Source organism: Leptodactylus fuscus, chromosome 1, assembly GCF_031893055.1.
Source record: "Leptodactylus fuscus isolate aLepFus1 chromosome 1, aLepFus1.hap2, whole genome shotgun sequence".
Lineage (NCBI taxonomy): Eukaryota > Metazoa > Chordata > Amphibia > Anura > Leptodactylidae > Leptodactylus > Leptodactylus fuscus.
This window is the reverse complement of record NC_134265.1, coordinates 74326104-74347621: the sequence shown is the minus strand read 5'-3', so window position 1 is coordinate 74347621 and position 21518 is coordinate 74326104. Positions and strand designations below refer to the sequence as shown.

At 42.3% G+C, this 21518-nt stretch overlaps 1 protein-coding gene across 4 annotated transcripts in view; it reads left to right on the top strand.

Annotated features, from left to right (window-relative positions):
* Positions 1-21518, top strand: part of MCC (MCC regulator of Wnt signaling pathway) — a 204642-nt gene that overhangs the window by 90443 nt on the left and 92681 nt on the right. Inside the window, exon 1 of one of the 4 annotated variants that reach the window (XM_075272242.1) lies at positions 12333-12367. The exons of the other annotated variants lie outside the window; for them this stretch is intronic. Within the exon in view, the coding sequence (XP_075128343.1) occupies positions 12365-12367 (3 nt within the window). The 5' untranslated portion in view covers positions 12333-12364. Of the gene's footprint in view, positions 1-12332; positions 12368-21518 lie in introns of those variants that run through there. 4 annotated transcript variants of the gene reach the window in all.

The window sequence follows — 21518 nt, the reverse complement described above, 5'->3', positions numbered from 1 at the left end:
TTATGTTCTGAGAAAACAATCCTTTAAAGACCCATTTACACTGGGCAGTTATTGTTGCAGTTTGTCTGGTTTAAAACAAACTTTTTTTATTTATTTTTATATATATATATATATATATATATATATATATATATATATATATATATATATATATATATTACTTCAAAGGTAACTGAAAGCTCTGTGATCAGATGTTATAGGTTATTCAGTAATAACCTTATATACTATTTTTTTCACCCCTGGCATTTATTTGACTCCAGTTTCGAATAGCACGCACCCATAGGAATGAATGGACGTAATCGGCACGCAGGGGGTTAAGCGGCCGGCCGCCGGCAAAGTCTGTGTGTCGGCTGCTTCTATTCATTCCTATGGGAGCGTGCTATTCGAAACGGCCGTTTCGAATAGTACTCGCTCATCTATTTGACACCACTCTGGGTATGATGAGCTTTTTTTCTGGTGTTTCCTATTGATTTCATTGTAAGAAAAATACTCAGGAAAAATGCTCTGTGAATTGAAAATGCCATAAAAAAATGTAAAGCAATATACTGTAGGCATAGGTTAATAAAAAAAAAAACAAAAAAAAAAAAACACATGGAAAACTGTGTGTAGGTAGCACAAGCCATGACAATACAAGCCATGACAATAAAATTGTTACACATCTTATTTTATCGTACTTTTATTGTATTTTAAGCCTTAAAATTCTTGCCATGTTGCCCAACTCCTGGGAGAGCCATTACTGGGTGAAAATGGCACTGTATAGATGGGGAGCTCTTATTCAGCTAATGGGAGCTGCACTGCACTTCCTTGGAGCCACCACTGTGGCAGTGGATGTGCTGCTGAACCGCTCCTATTACTTGAATTGGAAAGCCTGCAAATTCTCTCCTTCTACTACTAAAGTTTCTGTTGCCCAGATGTTTCTGATCTACGCGGAGCTTGGGTTTGGACCTGCATAGATCACATACTGTAGATAAGTCATCAGCTTGAAAAATTTTGATTTGGATCCAGACAACCCCTTTAAGGCCGTTGCCCCATGTAGCTTAAATTATGTTATTTTGCCGTTGTAGAAATGCAGCTGCAAAAACCCCGGCAAAGTGAGTGGGATTCTGGCTAACCCATCCACACATTGCAAAAAAATATCCTTAGCGGAAATGTTCAGAAAGTTGCATTTTTGTAAATCGCAGTATGTCAATTATAAATACGAAAACGCCGGTTTTCCATATAGGTATAATGGAAGCAGAAAGTCCTCGGAGGTAAACGATGACGACTTTCTGTGAAAAGCGCTGTGGGAAAAAAAACGCTTGCTGCGTGGGACCTTAGCTTAATGGGGCTATATCATCAAGACTGTTTCCATTTGCTTTGTACTGGGCTATGAATAGTAGAGAGGGTGGGCTTTCACACTTGCACACTTGGGACCCCTTTACTGCACAAACAACTGTTTCTGTTGCTGAAACATGGCTATCATTGCAGCATAGATAGAATACCTTTAGCTGCTCCTTTAATAGAAACCAGGCTGTCAATCAGCTGGCCATTACGCAGGCCTTATTTACATGACACTGAGAAATGGCCATCACATGAATCACTGTGCTCACATGTTCATTATTGGGGGGGGGGGGGGTATTTTGGTTCTGCCAAAATATCAGAAATGGAAGGAAAAACATTTGTGAATCTGAAGGGCTCCCGACTTCATACATGCTACATTGAGACACCCTAGGCAGGGCATATACAATGGTCTATTTCACTAGGACCAGTTTACCGTCTATTGTATAAGGTAAACCCCAACTCTCGTTGGAGGACATGAAAATTGGGCTGTGGCTTTCTCATCTCTACTTAATCAGAGCGTGCGGAAGCTGAGCACAAGCCTGCATGTGATGGGATGGGGGTCAAGAGAGAGAGATGTTGTCCATTAGTGTTTTTATGCTTTTTTTTGTTTTGTTGTTGTTGTGTGTTTTTCTACCAATGTGAACAGTTCTATATATACCATATTTTTTCATGATTTAAAAGCACAGCCTGCAGACTTTGGAGACTCCATATTGTCCACTTTGTCACCTTCTATTTACGTTGTAAGGCTATCACTAATCCACAGCTGAACTGTGCTGATAGATTGCTATTGTGAAATGCCAGAGAGCTGGATCTATCACCCCAGGGTCCTTTGTAACACTGAATTGTCTAGACGCAGAGGGATGTTGTCACATGTCACGTCCACTGGTCTCGCTGAGATTGAACCCCTTTTACCAGGCAAGTTTAATGATTTCTTTCAGGGAAGGGTCATTATTAGAGATGAGCGAACAGTGTTCTATCAAACACATGTTCGATCGGATATCAGGGTGTTCGCCATGTTCGAATCGAATCGAACACCACGTGGTAAAGTGCGCCAAAATTCGATTCCCCTCCCACCTTCCCTGGCGCCTTTTTTGCACCAATAACAGCGCAGGGGAGGTGGGACAGGAACTACGACACTGGGGGCATTGAAAAAAATTGGAAAAAGTCATTGGCTGCCGAAATCAGGTGACCTCCATTTTAGACGAATAGTGGATTTCAAATCCGGGTCATATGAGAATGTGAACTTTGTGACTATGAGACAGGGATAGCTGTACAGGCAGGGATAGCTAGGGATAACCTTTATTTAGGGGGGAATGTTATTAAAAATAACTTTTTGGGGCTCTATCGGGTGTGTAATTGTGATTTTTGTGAGATAAACTTTTTCCCATAGGGATGCATTGGCCAGCGCTGATTGGCCGAATTCCGTACTCTGGCCAATCAGTGCTGGCCAATGCATTCTATTAGCTTGATGAAGCAGAGTGTGCACAAGGGTTCAAGCGCACCCTCGGCTCTGATGTAGCAGAGCCGAGGCTGCACAAGGGTTCAAGCGCACCCTCGGCTCTGATGTAGGAGAGCCGAGGGTGCACTTGAACCCTTGTGCACCCTCAGCTCTGCTACATCAGAGCCGAGGGTGCGCTTGAACCCTTGTGCACACTCTGCTTCATCAAGCTAATAGAATGCATTGGCCAGCGCTGATTGGCCAATGTATTCTATTAGCCTGATGAAGTAGAGCTGAATGTGTGTGCTAAGCACACACATTCAGCTCTACTTCATCGGGCTAATAGAATGCATTGGCCAGCGCTGATTGGCCAGAGTACGGAACTCGACCAATCAGCGCTGGCTCTGCTGGAGGAGGCGGAGTCTAAGATCGCTCCACACCAGTCTCCATTCAGGTCCGACCTTAGACTCCGCCTCCTCCAGCAGAGCCAGCGCTGATTGGCCGAATTCCGTACTCTGGCCAATCAGCACTGGCTAATGCATTGTATTGGCTTGATGAAGCAGTGCTGAATGTGTGTGCTTAGCACACACATTCAGCTCTACTTCATCGGGCTAATAGAATGCATTGGCCAGCGCTGATTGGCCGAATTCCGTACTCTGGCCAATCAGCACTGGCTAATGCATTGTATTGGCTTGATGAAGCAGTGCTGAATGTGTGTGCTTAGCACACACATTCAGCTCTACTTCATCGGGCTAATAGAATGCATTGGCCAATCAGCGCTGGCCAATGCATTCTATTAGCGTGAACTGAGTTTGCACAGGGGTTCTAGTGCACCCTCGGCTCTGCTACATCAGATTGCTACATCTGATGTAGCAGTGCCGAGTGTGCATCAGATGTGTAGTTGAGCAAAACTGACTCAGCACTGCTAAGTCTGCATTCGCATAGGAATGCATTGGCCAGCCTTCGGCCAATCAGCGCTGGCTCTGCCGGAGGAGGCGGAGTCTAAGGTCGGACCTGAATGGAGACTGGTGTGGAGCGATCTTAGACTCCGCCTCCTCCAGCAGAGCCAGCGCTGATTGGCCGAATTCCGTACTCTGGCCAATCAGCACTGGCTAATGCATTGTATTGGCTTGATGAAGCAGTGCTGAATGTGTGTGCTTAGCACACACATTCAGCTCTACTTCATCGGGCTAATAGAATGCATTGGCCAATCAGCGCTGGCCAATGCATTCTATTAGCGTGAACTGAGTTTGCACAGGGGTTCTAGTGCACCCTCGGCTCTGCTACATCAGATTGCTACATCTGATGTAGCAGTGCCGAGTGTGCATCAGATGTGTAGTTGAGCAAAACTGACTCAGCACTGCTAAGTCTGCATTCGCATAGGAATGCATTGGCCAGCCTTCGGCCAATCAGCGCTGGCTCTGCCGGAGGAGGCGGAGTCTAAGGTCGGACCTGAATGGAGACTGGTGTGGAGCTATCTTAGACTCCGCCTCCTCCAGCAGAGCCAGCGCTGATTGGTCGAGTTCCGTACTCTGGCCAATCAGCACTGGCCAATGCATTTCTATGGGGAAAAGTTAGCTTGCGAAAATCGCAAACTGACAGGGATTTCCATGAAATAAAGTGACTTTTATGCCCCCAGACATGCTTCCCCTGCTGTCCCAGTGTCATTCCAGGGTGTTGGTATCATTTCCTGGGGTGTCATAGTGGACTTGGTGACCCTCCAGACACGAATTTGGGTTTCCCCCTTAACAAGTTTATGTTCCCCATAGACTATAATGGGGTTCGAAACCCATTCGAACACTCGAACAGTGAGCGGCTGTTCGAATCGAATTTCGAACCTCGAACATTTTAGTGTTCGCTCATCTCTAGTCATTATTTGTAGTCTCTGGCTATACCGAGACAAACTGATACTCCTTTATTAGTTGTGGGAGTCTCTACACTTTCCTCCTTGTTCTCCAAATGTAATAACCCCAAACAATTTCAGCTTAACCCTCTCTGTGCTGACTTGTTTTATAGCCTCTACCACATTAAATAGTATGACTATCTGTGTATAAATTTGTATACAAACAGGACATTAATAATACATATAATAATACATTTTATTTATATAGCGCCAACATATTCCGCAGCGCTGTACAATTTATAGGTTTCAGATACAGACATACATAACAAAGAACGTCATTTCACACAATGGGACTGAGGGCCCTGCTCAGAAGAGCTTACAGTCTATGAGGTAGAGGGGGTGACACTAGAGGTAGCAGGGGCGGCATTGCTTATACAGTGTTCAGACAATTTTGTGCATTAGGAATTGTGATAGGCTAGTCTGAAAAGATGCGTCTTTAGTTTGCGTTTGAAACTGTAGAAGTTGGGAGTTAATCTTATTGTCCGGGGTAGAGCATTCCAGAGAAGTGGTGCAGCTCGGGAGAAGTCTTGTATACGAGCGTGGGAGGTTCTGATAATAGAGGATGTAAGTATTAGGTCATTGAGTGAGCGGAGAACACGGGTTGGGCGGTAGACAGAGATGAGGGAAGAAATGTAGGGAGGTGCGGCATTATGGAGAGCTTTGTGGATGAGAGTAATAACTTTATATTTTATTCTATAATGAATAGGCAGCCAATGTGAGAGACTGGCACAGACCGGAGGTATCGCTGTAGCGTCTAGCCTGATAGATGAGCCTGGCTGCTGCATTCAGAATAGATTGTAGAGGAGAGAGTTTAGTGAGGGGAAGACCGATTAGTAAGGAATTACAGTAGTCAAGGCGAGAATGAATCAGAGAGACAATAAGTGTCTTTAGTGTATCTCTGGTAAGGAAAGGGCGTATTCTGGAGATGTTTTTGAGGTGGAGGTGACATGAACGTGCGAGTGATTCAATATGAGGGGTGAAGGAAAGGTCTGCGTCAAATATGACCCCAAGGCAGCGGGCATGCTGCCTAGGAGTTATAGTAAGGCCTGAGACTGCAATTGATATATCAGGGACAGATCTGTTAGATGGTGGAAACAGTAGTAGTTCAGTCTTAGAGAGATTTAGTTTCAGATAGAGCAAGGACATGATATTAGAGACAGCAGAGAGACAGTCACTGGTGTTCTGTATGAGTGCAGGGGTGATGTCACGGGAAGATGTGTATAATTGGGTGTCATCAGCATAAAGATGGTACCTGAAGCCAAATCTGGCGATGGTTTGTCCAATGGGGGCTGTGTAGAGAGAAAAGAGCAGGGGGCCGAGGACCGAGCCCTGAGGAACCCCAACAGCAAGGGAAAGAGGGGAGGAAACAGAGCCCGCAAATGATACACTGAAAGTGCGGTCTGAGAGATAAGAGGAGAACCAGGAGAGCGCAGTGTCATTGAGGCCGACTGAGCGGAGCATAGTGAGGAGAAGTTGATGGTCAACAGTGTCAAAAGCTGCAGAGAGGTCCAGAAGAATAAGAAGAGAGAAGTCACCATTGGATTTAGCCTTTAGTAGATCATTAGAGACTTTTGTGAGAGCTGTTTCAGTAGAGTGCAGAGCGCGGAAACCATATTGTAAGGGGTCAAGCAGAGAGTTAGCAGAGAGATAACGGATTAACTGAGAATAAACCAGGCGTTCCAAAAGTTTAGAGATGAAGGGGAGGTTAGAGACGGGTCGATAGTTAGCAGCACAGGATGGGTCCAGGGAGGGTTTTTTCAGTAGCGGGATTATGACAGCATGCTTGAAGGAGGATGGGAAGATTCCAGAAGAGAGAGAGAGGTTAAATATTTTAGTAAGGTAAGTAGTGACAGCAGGGGACAGAGATTGGAGAAGGTGTGAGGGGAAGGGGTCACTACTGCAGGTTGTGGGGCGAGATGAAGAAAGTAGCTGGGAGACTTCCTCTTCTGTGACAGGTTCAAAAGATGAGAATGGACAGTCTAAAGTGCGGCTGGTAAGGGGATCAGTACTATCGTAGGTGTGGGAGTCAATGCCACCTGGGGCTTGGGCAGTAATTTCCTGACGGATCTTATCAATTTTATCATGGAAATACATGGCCAGGTCATCAGCACTAAGGTCATTACATTAGAGAGTGTCCGTACATATAAATGCTGTAGGTACATACAGGTTTGGTATGTGTCCAGTACAAATACTACAGAACTCTTGTCATACTTCATATACAGAAGAAATCTATGCTTGTGTCCTGCATATAATATTTAATAGGTTTCTCACTATGAATGGATTTGTGTAAAGGGAGTCATAGGGAATCAAGTCATAAGTGATCCATACTTTTTTCCCATCAGTCCCCTATTTTTTTTTGTCTATATAGTGTATAGACCTTGTTGATACCTGATATGTCTTCTACTGTGAATACCTCTTCACAATTGGCCCATATGTAACCTATCCCATCCACTGCAGGTTTGCTCACTGATTAGCCTCAGAATGAAAGGGGTTAATCGGTAGTAGACTCACTCACTGGGATCTGCGACAGATTCACTTGCAGAATCCATGGACGTGTCTCTTTCAGCATCGTGAAAAAAAAGTAAGTGTCCATTACTGCCTCCCATTGAAGCCAATTGGAGGCATATTCTGGCTGGAATTTGGAGCAGATTTTGAGGCAGAATATATATGATATAGACAAGAGAGCTGTGAGTTTATGCAGAAAAGGAGGATCTGCCACCAAGCAGATTGTTTACAGACTAGACATTGCTGTCACTCCCTGGCCACAGTCTGAAGATAAAGGTCACCCACAGATATAGTTGTTGACATTTTAGGTTTTATCTCATCTGTTCCTAGGTTTACTTATTTTCCTTCTCTGTAATTCCTAGATCATTGTGTACCGTGATATTAGAGAGCGCTTGGCTGCTTTACATTTCTTGCAGCTTGTTTCTATTTAGTCTCTGATCAGACTTTCCTTCTTCCCATATTAATCACAAATAACCTTATACAAGCCCAGCTGAGTCCATTGTGTGCTATGATATCACAGCTCGACAAGGTGCTGGGACTGTATGCTGGCGAGGTTTATGTGCAAGCGGTTTAGTGGTTGGCCGTACTTTTTAATACCGTTGTTGATTACCCTTAGTAATCCGTGCCCTGCGGGCATGAGACGATTCCAATGAATACAAAGTAGAGACAGCAATACGGTGCTAACATATTTATGTACACCCAGATGTTCCCCGAAAATGGAATTGCAGCTTAATCACTTTATTGAAGGAAATAATTGCTTGATGACACATTGAGCGAGTTAATCGGAAAATGGCAGTACAGTGATATACAGGTCAATGACTTGGCTTGGCACTTTCTGCATTCACTTGTTCTGGGACTGACACACACCGCTGTTTATTCGAGAGTGAGGTGGCGTAGCTTTATGTGAGAAATATACATTCTGGGGTCCTTGATGGCATATTTCCTAGGGTACGGTCTTCAATCTAGGTAATTTGTCATTTCTTTATAATGCCTGCATAGGCAGTTTCCTATTAGCAAATGGTTTGTAAATAGTATGTATAACGTATAAATTATTGAAAATATAGCTAAAGGGCTTTTTCTGTAGAATAAACCTCGTCCTGCAACGTGCATGAGCGTGCATAGCACAATGTTGGAGTGATCTCCCTTGGTTCATCTGTGTAAGCCCCGGTTCACATCTACACGTGGGTTTCTGTTCAGGGAGTCCCCTGGGGGGACTTCTCCAAACAGAAACCTAATCCGCATAAAAAGCAGTTACCTCAGGAAACCTGCGCACCCCATAGACTATAATGGGGTCCATGTGGTTTCCACACCAAAAATGTGGAGCGAAAAGTGCTGCTTGCAGGAACGGAATGGCCGAACGCAGATTTGAACTGGGTCTTAACCTTGGTCTTCAGATGTGGCGATCAGTTACTCACTAAAACATTGAACACGAGAGCGATGGTAACACATGTACAGAGGCATCAATACAGTGCCAAGAGAACAGGGAAAAGGAACCAAATTACACGTGTCAGTACCCTTCATGATGGCCAAGGAGAGACGCTGTCGACTACAATCTTGTATCGTCCCTTTCAACCTGCCTTATGATTTTTATTGCACCAGCAGGTACAGTGTCTGTCCGCCTCTTATCCCTATTGATCAGAATGTAAGCAGGTCTTCACATACTACATGTTTATAGAAGACTCTTACTTCGTTTCTGGCCACATTTAGTCTTTATTACATTTTTTTGTGAAAGAGAGTTTGTAGCTTTGGCCTGTGCGCACACCCTTCAGTCTTTGTCATTTTGTCCTTGACCCGTAGTATTTTACTAAGAAGATTAGCTGTAATGCCTTTCTGCTCTTTCACGCCATTCATTTCTCTATATGATCACTTTGTTTTATTTACATTTGCTTTGCGTCTGGGGCCAAGATATTACAGCTGATTCCTATGAATAGAATATATTGTATGGAGACTTAGTTTGGCTATGATGATAGGTTGGGGGTACTTTGTGATTTATAAGGCAGTGTTTCAGATATGTAAATAATTTATACATATACATTGTTTATTATTTATACTGTGTATTATTTATTAAAAACCTGTACATGAATAAATTGAATAAAAAGAAATCATCTTTAGAAATTGTTCATTGAGGCAGGATTGGCATCCATAATGATGCAGTAATGCATGTGCTTGGCATTAAAGGGAACGTGTCACTATGAAAGTGCTCTGTGATCTGGCATCATTGTATAGACTGTGGCGGAGGTTTGGAGGGGGGAAACTTTGCTTGGCTTGACAGTCCTTATAACTGTAAATAGAAGTCTAGTAGGAGGAGTGACTGCCTTCCCTAGTAGGAGGAGCGACTGCCTTCCCTGCAGAGACAGCTGACAGTCACTGGGCAGGACCACCCGCTGGACTCCTAACCATAGACTGATTACAGATGTAAATAAATTCTAGGTTCAAACCTGCGCCTGATTTCCGTTCTTCTGGTCCACTTAGGGACACAAAAATGGAAACCCAACCCACTTAAAAAGTGGTTACCCATGAAAACCCCATAGACTGTAATAGGGTCCTCCCGGTTTCCGCCCAAAAAATGCAGAGAGAAAGTCCTGCTTGCGGTAATTTTCTCTCTGCATTTTTCAAGTGCATTTGTGAAGGTTGGAAATATATGAATCACAAAAACATAGTTATCCTTAAAACTAAATGCAGTATAACTATTTATGTTTGAAACTGAATATGATATTACGTGACAAGATGACGGCAGCAATGTCTGGATACAGCTATGATATGACTTTTTGTCTCAAGTTGCAACTAAAATCATATTTCCATGCTGGTATCTTGTAATCCATTGTTGTCTGGGGAAAAAATAGTTCCACTCCAGCTGATTTGCGCTAACTCCTTTTTACTGGAGACAATGGACACGGAGGTGTCTGGTGCCAATGTGGATAAGCATTTCAGTAGAGCCAATACAATGGACCAGGACGATGAATACACAATTCAAGAGGACATCTCTAATGGTGGAAAAACAGCTAGGCTGTCATAAAGCATGAACAGATAAAATTCTATTAACCCTCAGCCCCTCACACACATAGTGGCGTGTGTGTGTGTGGGGGGGGGAATGGAGTTCAGAGCTAGCCAAAAAGTATGCCCAAATGTACATACTGTAATACATGCTTGGGATTGTGAAGATTGAAACTATAAAAACATTCCTGTGTATTGTAAGCTTTTGACAATGTACCACACATCATTACAAGGTTCCTATGCTTAACGCTATAACAAGATGGCACCTTTACTTGGTTGCTGTGCTCCGGTGTAGGCGTGACCACGTGGACCAAGGAGACAGGGTTTCACGTGGGAGGGCCTTGCACTTTCACAGGAAGTAACGTCACAAAAAGTGACATCACAGGAAGGGGCGTCGCAGGAGGTCACTACTGTCCTGGAGGTAGTACTCTGGAGATAATATAACTGGAAGCGGATACCCCGACCAAATAATCAGACTCATGATAGAGCATGCTGTTGTTTGCTTCCTGTAATTGGATATAAAAAACCTGCACATGTTCAATAAAGGTCTCTTTGTGTGCACTGCTGTGGCTAAGAGAGGAGCTTGTACCAACGCTTGTTGTGTAGTGTGAGTTCTTCAAAGCTAGCACTTAGTCTTTGAATTTGGCCAGCCATAGTTACTCACAGTTACCGGACAAGGGACCACCAAGGCCCTATTCCTGACACATTTAGGGACGGAAACTCCGAACGTAGAGCGAGTGCTGTTGTGATTCCAGCTTTATATAGAATTTTCTCCACAAAGCTGCATATTGATCTGCTCCGGTCCTATACTGTATATACTCAGGGTGTGTGTATGTGTATATATATCTCTTCCAGAAATATCCAGAAGGCATCAGCCATGAGAAGTGACTTGTGGTGTTCTGAGTTAGAAAGCTTGGCGTGAAATTGATGTTGCAGCTTAAATAATAAACATTTGCAGTCTTGTAAATTAGACATTTAATGTATCTTCCTTATTTTAAAACCTATGAAACCTTTATATGGAATCAAATTATATCCTGGTTTATTACAGACCACGTTGGCTTCTTATAATACGGAAAATGTATGCGGATATTTAGATTGCTCATCATCACCCTGTTTATGGCTGAATTTAGAACAGTGATGAGAAGGATCCATGAAGTGCAGCTCATATTGTGAATATCAAATAGAGCAGCCGACTGTCGGAGAAAGTATTGTGCATACTTGTCAGACTATGTATCACATCTCTTCCCTGACTGTGCATTGTGGGCCATGTATGATGATAATTGAACAAACTATATAAAACATCTTACTCGCAGCTTTTTTCATTTCCACCTACTTTTCCATCTCTTTCATTTACAATAATGTGATGCGCCATCTCATAGTCTGCTTAATATTACCATCAGGTTATGTATTGTTGCTTCCATTAAATGGACTCTAGCACCAAACCTACACAATAACTATAGAAAACTGACATCTTGTGATTTAATATTATCAATAAGGTTTAGATGTGTCTCATTGTCTTAATTTAGCAAATGACATTGCTAATCATTGTAAGAAAACCATTACTGGAATTATTAACTACAGCTTTCAGTATTCTGCATATTCATGTATATAGATATACATTAAAACTGCTCCTTTATTGTACTCAAGGGACTAATGTCAGGCTATGGTAACCCATGTACACTGCTCCTGGATGGAACTGGATAACAGTAAGGCATGTGGAATGGGTAGTTTATCACTTTAGGCCATAAACACTTGGCTCTGAAATATGGCTTCTGTCTTCCCACTACTGCCCCTATGACTTTTTTTGGTACTGTGCACCATTTACCAGACGGGTCTAGACTTGATGACTCCCCCTGTGTGTTTTTGCCAGAGGGTCTTCGAGTTGAGCCAAGCATTCCCAGCATGGTCTTCCTTCATCGCTTTAACTTAATAAGTCCTCGACAGCTTTCATGTTAGTGTGCGGTTTGTTTCTGTAGGCTAGGGAGCACTGCAACTGGATTTCTAGCCAGCAAGGTGGTTGGCAGAAAGTTAGCACACAAAATATTACATATTAAGTAATCATTATTATAATACCTGAGGCTGCAGGGATCATACAGAGCAAATGCAGTTGAAGGATGGAATCAAGTAACGATGGCTCATATGTTTCTTTATAGTGCCGAGTGAAATGTTCAGACTCGTCATTCCCGGACAATGACATAATACTCATGGTACTTTACCCGGTCATACATGACTAAAGCTTTGTTTTTCATATCATAAATTGCATAGAGCTACAGAAATGATAGGAGTTTACTCGGGGTTTACTAAGTCCTCTGTGTGAGTGGAGAATTATTGCACATACCTGGCAGGGGCTTCATTCACTTTTTGTGGGACTACTGGAGATAGCCATATGAATCTTTCAGTCCTATAGAAGTCAATAGAGAAGTGGGTTTGCAACTCTATATTCACACACGAGACTTGGAGACAAGTTCTTGTGATCCAAGCACAGAGACACTCAGCAATCAGACGGGGGATAAAGGTTCTTATTTATTTCCTCCCTCCTTACTGGGCACTGGTGAGCCATTGCTTTGCCACCTTGTTGGAAATCCTATAATTACTAGTTTCTAGAAATATAATCTCTCTAACCTGTCTTGCACTGGAGTTCTGGAGCTATGGCACTGCGCAGTTGGGATAAATTAGATGCGTTTCCGTAAATCGAGGCACAGATTGAAAGCAGGATCTCAGATACGATTTATGTTTGTTTGGAAGAAAAACATCAGTAGCTGAAATCGATGAGTGAAGATTTCCCTTGGATAAAAGTAATAAATTGTTTATCTGAGCTGCTCCCTCCTCTTGTGCAGCCTGTCTGCTGTGGTCATACCGCAGGAAGATTGCTGCCTACATTCTGTTTGCTTGTGAAACCTGACCCCTTGGCGGACTCCTAACTCTACGAGTAAGAAGATCTTTATTATTTAATACCACAATTACACAGCAAGCAGAAGACCAGTCATAATGTTGAGATCAACGTCTTCTAACCTCTCAGTAAATATGTATTTCTGCAGTTATGTATCTTATGTGGGAGAACATGAAGTGTGGCTTTGGAGAGCAGAAAAGGTAAATGAATACAATATGGAGATGATGGAGAATGGATTCCTAAGGGCTCATTCACAAGACAACCAGCACACGGCCCCAAAGACTTTAATGGATTTACTCAATGCTCTGTGTGAACGATCCGAGAACAAATAGAACAAGTTATTTCACGGCCCGATTTCACAGATTTTTCAATAGAACCATGTCCATGAGGAATCTGTGAAAATGCGTTACCCTCAGCTGTACACTTGGCTGTGACAAAATATCCTATCTTCACAGCTGATTGCTCAGTACTGTCATGTGAATGTAGCCCAAGACTTAGGCCCGCTTCACATCTGCATTTGGTATTCCATTAGGGGAGTCCGCTTGGGGACCCCCAGAACAGAATACCGAACGCATTAAAGAGCGGTTAGCAAAGAAGCTATACGGACCCCATAGACTATGCAATGGGGTCTGTGTGTTTTCCGTGCAGTGTCCACATGAATCATGCGGAGAGAAAAGTACTGTAAGCACCATGCACAGTAAACATACGGACCCCATTATAGTCTATGGTGTCCGTGTGGTTTCTTAGCTAACTGCTTTTTAATACGTTTAGTATTCCATTGGAGGGTTCCCAAGCAGGCGCCCTGAACAGAATACCGAATGCAGATATGAACAATACATGAGTTGTGGTTGGATGAAAGAGGACATTTCATGTCCCATAACATTGCGAGTGTTATATACCACTAGAAAGCAGTATCTGCCGGTATCTACCTCATTGCAGCGATATTGGTGCCGTTCGTTTTTGCACTGATATCACTGCACGTCCTCATTGATCGTTGTTATCATTGGGTAATGAGGAATGGCCCTATAGACTTGTACTTTTAGGGGGGGAAGGGGCGTTCCTCACAGCAATGCAGAGCTGTGATACTAGCCCCGCTGACACTGAAGTGATATTAGTACCAAAACTAGCATCACTGATATCTGTGCAATGGAGCAGATACTGGAATTTTTCGCTAAATTCAGTGCACTGTCAGCTTTGCAGAGGTATATAACATTCTCAATGTTAAAAGCCATGAAAGGTCCAATTTAAATTGGATTTTCTGGTTTTGGGCACGTACAGTTTAATTACTATATGAATTTGACATCTCCTCACCATGTTACCTTTTCAGAAAGTGGGGAGGGTGGCGTAAAAACTGTTGCCTTGGGAATCAGTTCTTCATCTTTACCAGATTTTATTCATTAAAGGGATTCTACCACTAAGACACATTTTTTCTAGTTACCACGTCGGAATAGCCTTTAAAAAGGCTATTCGTCTCTTACCTGTGGAAGTGCTCTCCGCCGCGCCGTTCGTTCAAAATACCGGTTTGTACCGGTATGCTAATTAGTTCTCTCGCAGCGATGGGGGCGTCCCCATCGCAGGAGCAGCGATGGGGGCGTCCCCATTGCAGCTCGAAAACCGACCGCAGCGCCGCCTCTCTGGTCTTCTGTATCCTCCCCTTGCTTCTTCAGCGTCTGTCGGACGCCTGCGCAGTATGCTCTGTTTGGCGAAGATCGCCGAACGTACTGCGCATGCGTGAAATTGCGGTGCCCGCACTATGGCTGGGGCCGCAATTTCGCGCATGCGCAGTACGTTCAGCAATCTTCGCCAAACAGAGCGTACTGCGCAGGCGTCCGACAGACGCTGAAGAAGCAAGGGGAGGACACCGAAGACCAGAGAGGCGGCGCTGCGGTCGGTTTTCGAGCTGCAATGGGGACGCCCCCATCGCTGCTCCTGCGATGGGGACGCCCCCATCGCTGCGAGAGATCTAATTAGCATACCGGTACAAACCGGTATTTTGAACGAACCGCGCGGCGGAGAGCACTTCCACAGGTAAGAGACGAATAGCCTTTTTAAAGGCTATTCCGACGTGGTAACTAGAAAAAAATGTGTTTTAGTGGTAGAATCCCTTTAAGGTGGTTATCCAGTTTCTAGTATTGATGGCCTAAGCCCTGTCCATTGAAGTCTATGGGACAGTGCTACAGTATATATTCTCACCACTACAGTTTGTATGGCGTGTGAGTACCGAGGAGTACATGTTGTCTTGAAATAGGTGACACCAGTGACCCCCACAGATCTAATATTGATGGCCTATCCCAAGGATAGAAACGGATAACCCATTTAACTTTTTCTGCAAGTAAGATGCCCTCCAAAGCCACAACTATGATAAGGACTCTCCTTGTATTAGATTTTTATTTTATTTTTTTGTGCAATTTTGGATTGCCTTGTGAATTCAAACATGCAGCAAGAAAAATAACTCCTCAAAATCTCTTATGTATTAACACATCTTCAGTAGGCTTAAGAGCCAGTTTTGACACTCTGCAGAGCTGTTGAGAACTACAGTACGTTACTTCAGTGCTGGCCTTAGATTTCTATTCTTCAGAATGGCCATTCACTTCAATAGTGCTTGGCTTAAAAATGTTGCCGGATTTCTTCGTTTTGCCAGAAAGGTTTCTATGGAGCTCTTCAGTCCTTTGTGTTGTGCCAAGCTCCTGGGCTCCACAGATTTGTTCCTCGGGATAGTGTCTATAGCGTGTCCTTGTTTGTACCCAGTTTTCTACATTAAGATTTGTTCCGGTTTGTTTCCAGATCATGAGCTGAATTTTAAGTATTAATAAGATTGCAGAATTTAGGTGTGAGGTGTAACAGGTACTATTATATTACACTTGGCGAGTCTGATTTTCCACAAGCCTGTAATAAACTACCATTTAGATTGACTGCTATAAAAGATTTCCCGCGAGATGAAAATAAGGGTTATTTATATGTTGATGAAAATCTGCAGGGAAATGAGTAATAACCCTAGCAGGACATGGCGGCCTGTGCTGAGCACTTACATGTTCTTCTCCCGACAGCTAATCAGAACCTTGATTAATTCCTCCATTTCCAAGGATCTGTTCTACGTTCTACTGATTTCATTTTTTAAAGGAAAATATAGATGGCAAACTGGTATTTTCTCCCTTGTGGTTCAAGGAGACTAGTGGAAGACTGGATGGAAACTTTATTTGATGTGACAATACATTTTTTTTTTAATCTATAGTAATGGGTGGATGTAGCCTGAGAATTCTCATTAGGGAATTATCAGGGTGAATTATTGCTTGACATGACTTAATATTGGTGGGGAAGTTATAATAGTGAGCCCATTGACTGTGATTGTTAACTAGTCTTTAAAGGGAGTCTGTCATCATGGTGAAGCAAATGAAACCAGCAACACAGTTAGATAGGTCAGGCTCACCTATATGTAATGTCTTCTTGCCCATGTCTCCATCTATCAGATACTCATTTATTTCACAGTATGCAAATGGACAGCCAGTCTGGAGCGCAAGGGTGACAGTGTTGCTCCAAACTGCCATGCCCCACAGTGCTCTAATATGAACATGAGACTACAGTACCAAGTGAGATCTCAGCATATGTTCATGGCATCTTAGTGTGTAAACAGCTGGGAATTAAATGCACAGGCGGCATACGGGGGTACATGGATATCACCCGTGTGCCCCCCGTGCTTTGGCCGTGCATCCAGGGCCTCTTTCATTAAATGAATAGGAGCTGCAAAATAGAACAGGAATAAGACCTGTTCTTTGTTTTACAGCCCAGTCTGTCTGCCCACACACGTGACTGCGCAATTTATGGTCATGTGTACGTGCCCATAGAAATGAATGGGAGGGGCCACACTGTGGCTCAGTGGTTAGCACTGCAGCCTTGCAGCGCTGGAGTACTGGTGTTCAAATCCCGCCAAGGGCAAAAAAACATCTGCAAGGAGTTTGTATGTTCTCCCCGTGTTTGCATGGATTTCCATCCCATATTCCAAAAAGACATACTGATGGAGAAAAAATGTACATTGTGAGCTCTATGTGGGGCTCACAATCTACAAAACAAAAAAACAAACAAACAAAAAAAATTAATGGGTCAATGTGCTATCTGGAAAAAACATGGACAGCAGACTGATGTTGGCCACGGAAACCTGAGGCCACATGTTTCAGAAAAGCTGCATGTGGGAGAGAGATATAGTTCAATGTTTATTACTCTAGCGTGGGCCTGGATCCTGTGTGCACCTATGAAGCCTGAACTACGGTAGCGATTTCATGTATTGTATTGCTGTATCATATAGTATTATTTCTGATGTCTCTCTACTGGACAAAAATAAAAGAGGTGTGCGCCCCTTTAAAGCCTGGTCTGTCATTGTCTTCACTTTCTTTCATTGAACGACAGATTTTGCTGAAGCCCAGAATAAGAAATAAAAAGGAAAACAAAATGCAATTAAAGAAATCACTTTGACTAACGAGATGTAATTACTTTAAGTCTATTTGCTCTTCCACTCCAGCTATTAATACATTTAACAGATAAACTGCAGACGTGAAATCAATAGTGCCGCTTCTAATGGAATCAAATAGATGAAATTGATTTAAGGGTCGCTTATTCCATCCACTGGTTGGTTGAAAATACATATTTAGCCGAAGGGAAAAAGTTTCCATCCATAAAAACTTGTGTCTTTTCTGTGACAACGTTGATGGCACTGTTAGACATCAGCGTCTTTAGGTTTCACTAGGACTGTGTTATAGATTGCTGTTCTGAACTGTTTAACGCAATTGACCTGCAGTCTAGGACTAGTGACCCTGCTCTTACTTTAGTGTAGAGGTCAGAGGTCAATTGTATGGATGTCATCGAGAGGACCCCCCTCTTTGAGACAGAACTGCGCCCAAAGAAAGGGTAGCTCTATGCACATTGTGTATGTGGCACTGTTTTGTATGTTTGTGATAGACCTCGATTTTTAATGTTACATATATATTATTTTTTATTTCAATGTGGTTTTTATTTTGCTATTGTATAGTAAGAACAGATGGCTTGCTATACAATAAAAAAAAATCCCAAAGTACACTCTTTTTTGTCATTTATGAAACCTTTAGCAATCTCTCAAGCACATGGATACCATACTCCTACAAACACCGTAAAGCTTTGGTGGGGATGAAACTTAAAAGGTCTCCAACTTTCTGTAAATCAATAGTACAAGTGTGTATGAGGAATTAAGGAAATAGGAAAGGATAGTCTTAATAAAGTCCCCCAGAGGTTATCCCCCACACCCTGACATTTTGTGTGCTTGTGTGGTTGATCTTATCTGAACACCGATCTATCAATCAGTTTATATTCGGAGTATATGGTTAATTGAATTGCGTATGACATTTCCAGAAGGTACAGTATATACGAAAGCCTCGATTTTTGTGCTTTTCGTTGTCAAGTTCTTGACTTTGAGCTCCTCAGTGAAGTCAAATGAGTGGCCCCGTCTTTCTTTGTGTCTTATTCTTTTCTCAAGCAGTTTTGAGACTAGATGACTGCAATTTCAAGTTATTGTTTCCGCTGCTGTCAGGGAAATGGCCAGAGATGCCTCATTTCACCGTCTGCTTTATAAAATCACCTCCTCGATTATATTTCACAACACAGTGAACCACAGTAAAACATTAGAATGGCTGTGAATGCAAACACGTCACTTAATGGAGGAATCAATAGGATTTTAATCATTTCCAGCTCTGTTTGTTATGGCTTTCAATATACAATAAGACATCATACAGTTTTCTGTATTAATTCAGAGCCATCTTCTGTAGAGAACGACCATTATTATATAACTTGTCTGGAATCTATCAGTAGTCTCAAGCACGCATACCGACAGATTAAATGTAGTCACGTCGAGCAGGTCAGCGTGATATTATTACTATGTATAATCCTGCACTATCCCAAAATGAAAGAGTAGGATCTTGGCAAATAAATATTATCTTTGTATGCCATTTTTTAAAAAATATTTAGTTTTATTTAATATTGCAGTTTACATTATATATCATAGTTTGCCATCTTTATTGTGTATTATTTACAGAATTCTGGGATATGTCAGTACTTTGTATGGGGCATGGTATCAATAATTTTGTTTTTAGAGCTGCTTTAGGCTGAGTTCAAACTGTGTTTTTTGGTCAGGATTTTGAGGCCGAATTCGCCTGACCAGTTTTTTCGGCTCCTGTAAAAAAGAATGGACATACTTATTCTCGCGAATCCGCCTGAAGACACTCCTGACTAGGCCCATTAATTTGGTCAAAATCCGACTGCATCGGCATCCAGTTGCAGCTGCCCCGTGTTTTGGACCGGAATCTGAAGCGGCCTCCGTGTCAAATTCCGGTCCAAAATACTTTGTCTGAACTCCTTAGATAGTTATTGGGCATAGGGAAAAACTGGAAGGTTGAGTACTCCATAATACATAGGGTAAGAGCCCTCCATAAATCAGTGCTGGCAAAAAATAGTGTTGTCCAAAACAATAAACATTTGTTTTATTAAAGGGGTTTTTACCCCAGATGTATAGTCGTCCCCTATCCACAAGACATGTGATAAATGACTGATTGGTAAGGGTCTACCAAGTCATGAGAACAGGGGTCCCATGTCCCCTTGTGTGAATGAAGTTACAATTGAGCATGCATATGGTTCTCTAGGATTGTCAATAATAGGTGAGCAGACTACCTATACAAGTATATAAGAGTCCTATACAAATAAGTAGGCATCTCACATGCTAAACTGCTGCTCCACAAGATCAAGGGGGGTTCTCTGTCCCCCCCATTTGAATGACCAGTATGGCTTCCAGTGGTTAGAGCGTCACCAATAAGGTCATATCTCCATAATGGAGCCATAGGGAGCTGCTCCACAATAGCAAGTGGCTCCGTGATACAGAGATGTGGGGACCAAGTATAACACTGTACTGGCTGCATGTGAACTGCTGTAGAAGGTTTGCAGGTGTGACATCCTACCCTTTTTATATTTATTTGCAGATTTACCATAACTTATATAAAACATGCAAAATGTGCAGCAGATTTTAAAGTTTGCAGTGCGTTCTCATGTATGCTCCGCTTTTTTTATTTTTATTTATATTGTGTTGCAGAATATTTTTGTGTAATCCACGCAGGACATCTGCACTAAAGCAGCCACGAATGAATGTGGCTGAATCAGGACATGTTGGTCCGTTTTTGTTTTGTTTTTTCCTATATTGCAGTAATGCCAAGAAGAAAAATAAGTAAACAGTGCAATAAATCTTTTCAGGATAACACTTTTTAAAAATAAAGATCAAGTTTTTTTTCCTTTTTAATACATCTCCGCAGCTGATGCACTAGCCATAGCAATATAAGTATGGGTGATCGATTTTGGAAATTTACCAAGATCAAAAAGCCACTTAAGATGCTTGGCAGAGTTTTGATTGTGTGAATGGCAAAGATGCCACCAGTTATGTTACAGGGCTGTGAACCAGGAAATTTGATCTGTGCGGGCCAGCTAAGAGTCACCTTGAGCTTTTGCCAATATGTTGTTGTATAGTATTAGCCAAGTCTTATTAATGACTCCAGTTATAGTAAAAGTAATATTTTCTTATATATTGTAATATCTCTCAGAGAAATCTGAAATCTGTGTCATTTTGCAGGCGTGTTTAGGTGATTTATAACTTTTGTAGTGAATGTTTTCCGACTGGTTTATACTTAACATTCTGGGCGTGTGGAGAGGCTAACTCCACATAGCCCGCACTTAAATCACGCTAAAGCACTAAGTGATCAGAATCAATCAATGTAACAGCATCCCATGAAATGCAATCCCTTTCTGCTTTTTCATCCAATATTGTTACAGTATTATCCAGGGATATGGATAAGGTATGCAGGCTATACATACGCCAGTGATTTGTCTTCACATAAATCACAGGACAGAATGGAGCCTTTGAATGCTACTGATATATTTCCCAAAAACTCAGTGATTTTAAACAAAAAATATTGAATCTTAATTATTAAACCTTTTTCTTGATACACTTTACGCAGGGTCCCAGAGCTCCTCATAATTTAATGAAATTTATTTAGTCAAAAGAGATGTTTTTTTTTGTTTTGTTTTTTGAATTTTTTTGTATTTTATTAAATGTTATCATTTTACTTTATACACCCAATCTCTTCAAACCACAACCAACAACCATGAAAATATTCAATTGACTTCAGATACATCAGTCATCATGGGGTAAAGACTAATGCACTGTATTGAAAAAGTCCATTGTTAAAGTATTGTACAAATTATATTGGGTCTCTACTCTATTGGGTGTGGTGCCACATGATAAACGCCAGCACAGGGGGCGCAAACAAACATGATCAGCAGCTCCCCTGCTACTGCCAGGCTCAGCCCAGAGACTCTGATCCTAAGCACCCCTTAGGCACAGCACTACAGCAACCACAGAGCGAATGTGAATTACTCTGGACCTTTCCTGGCTGAGTATACATTTT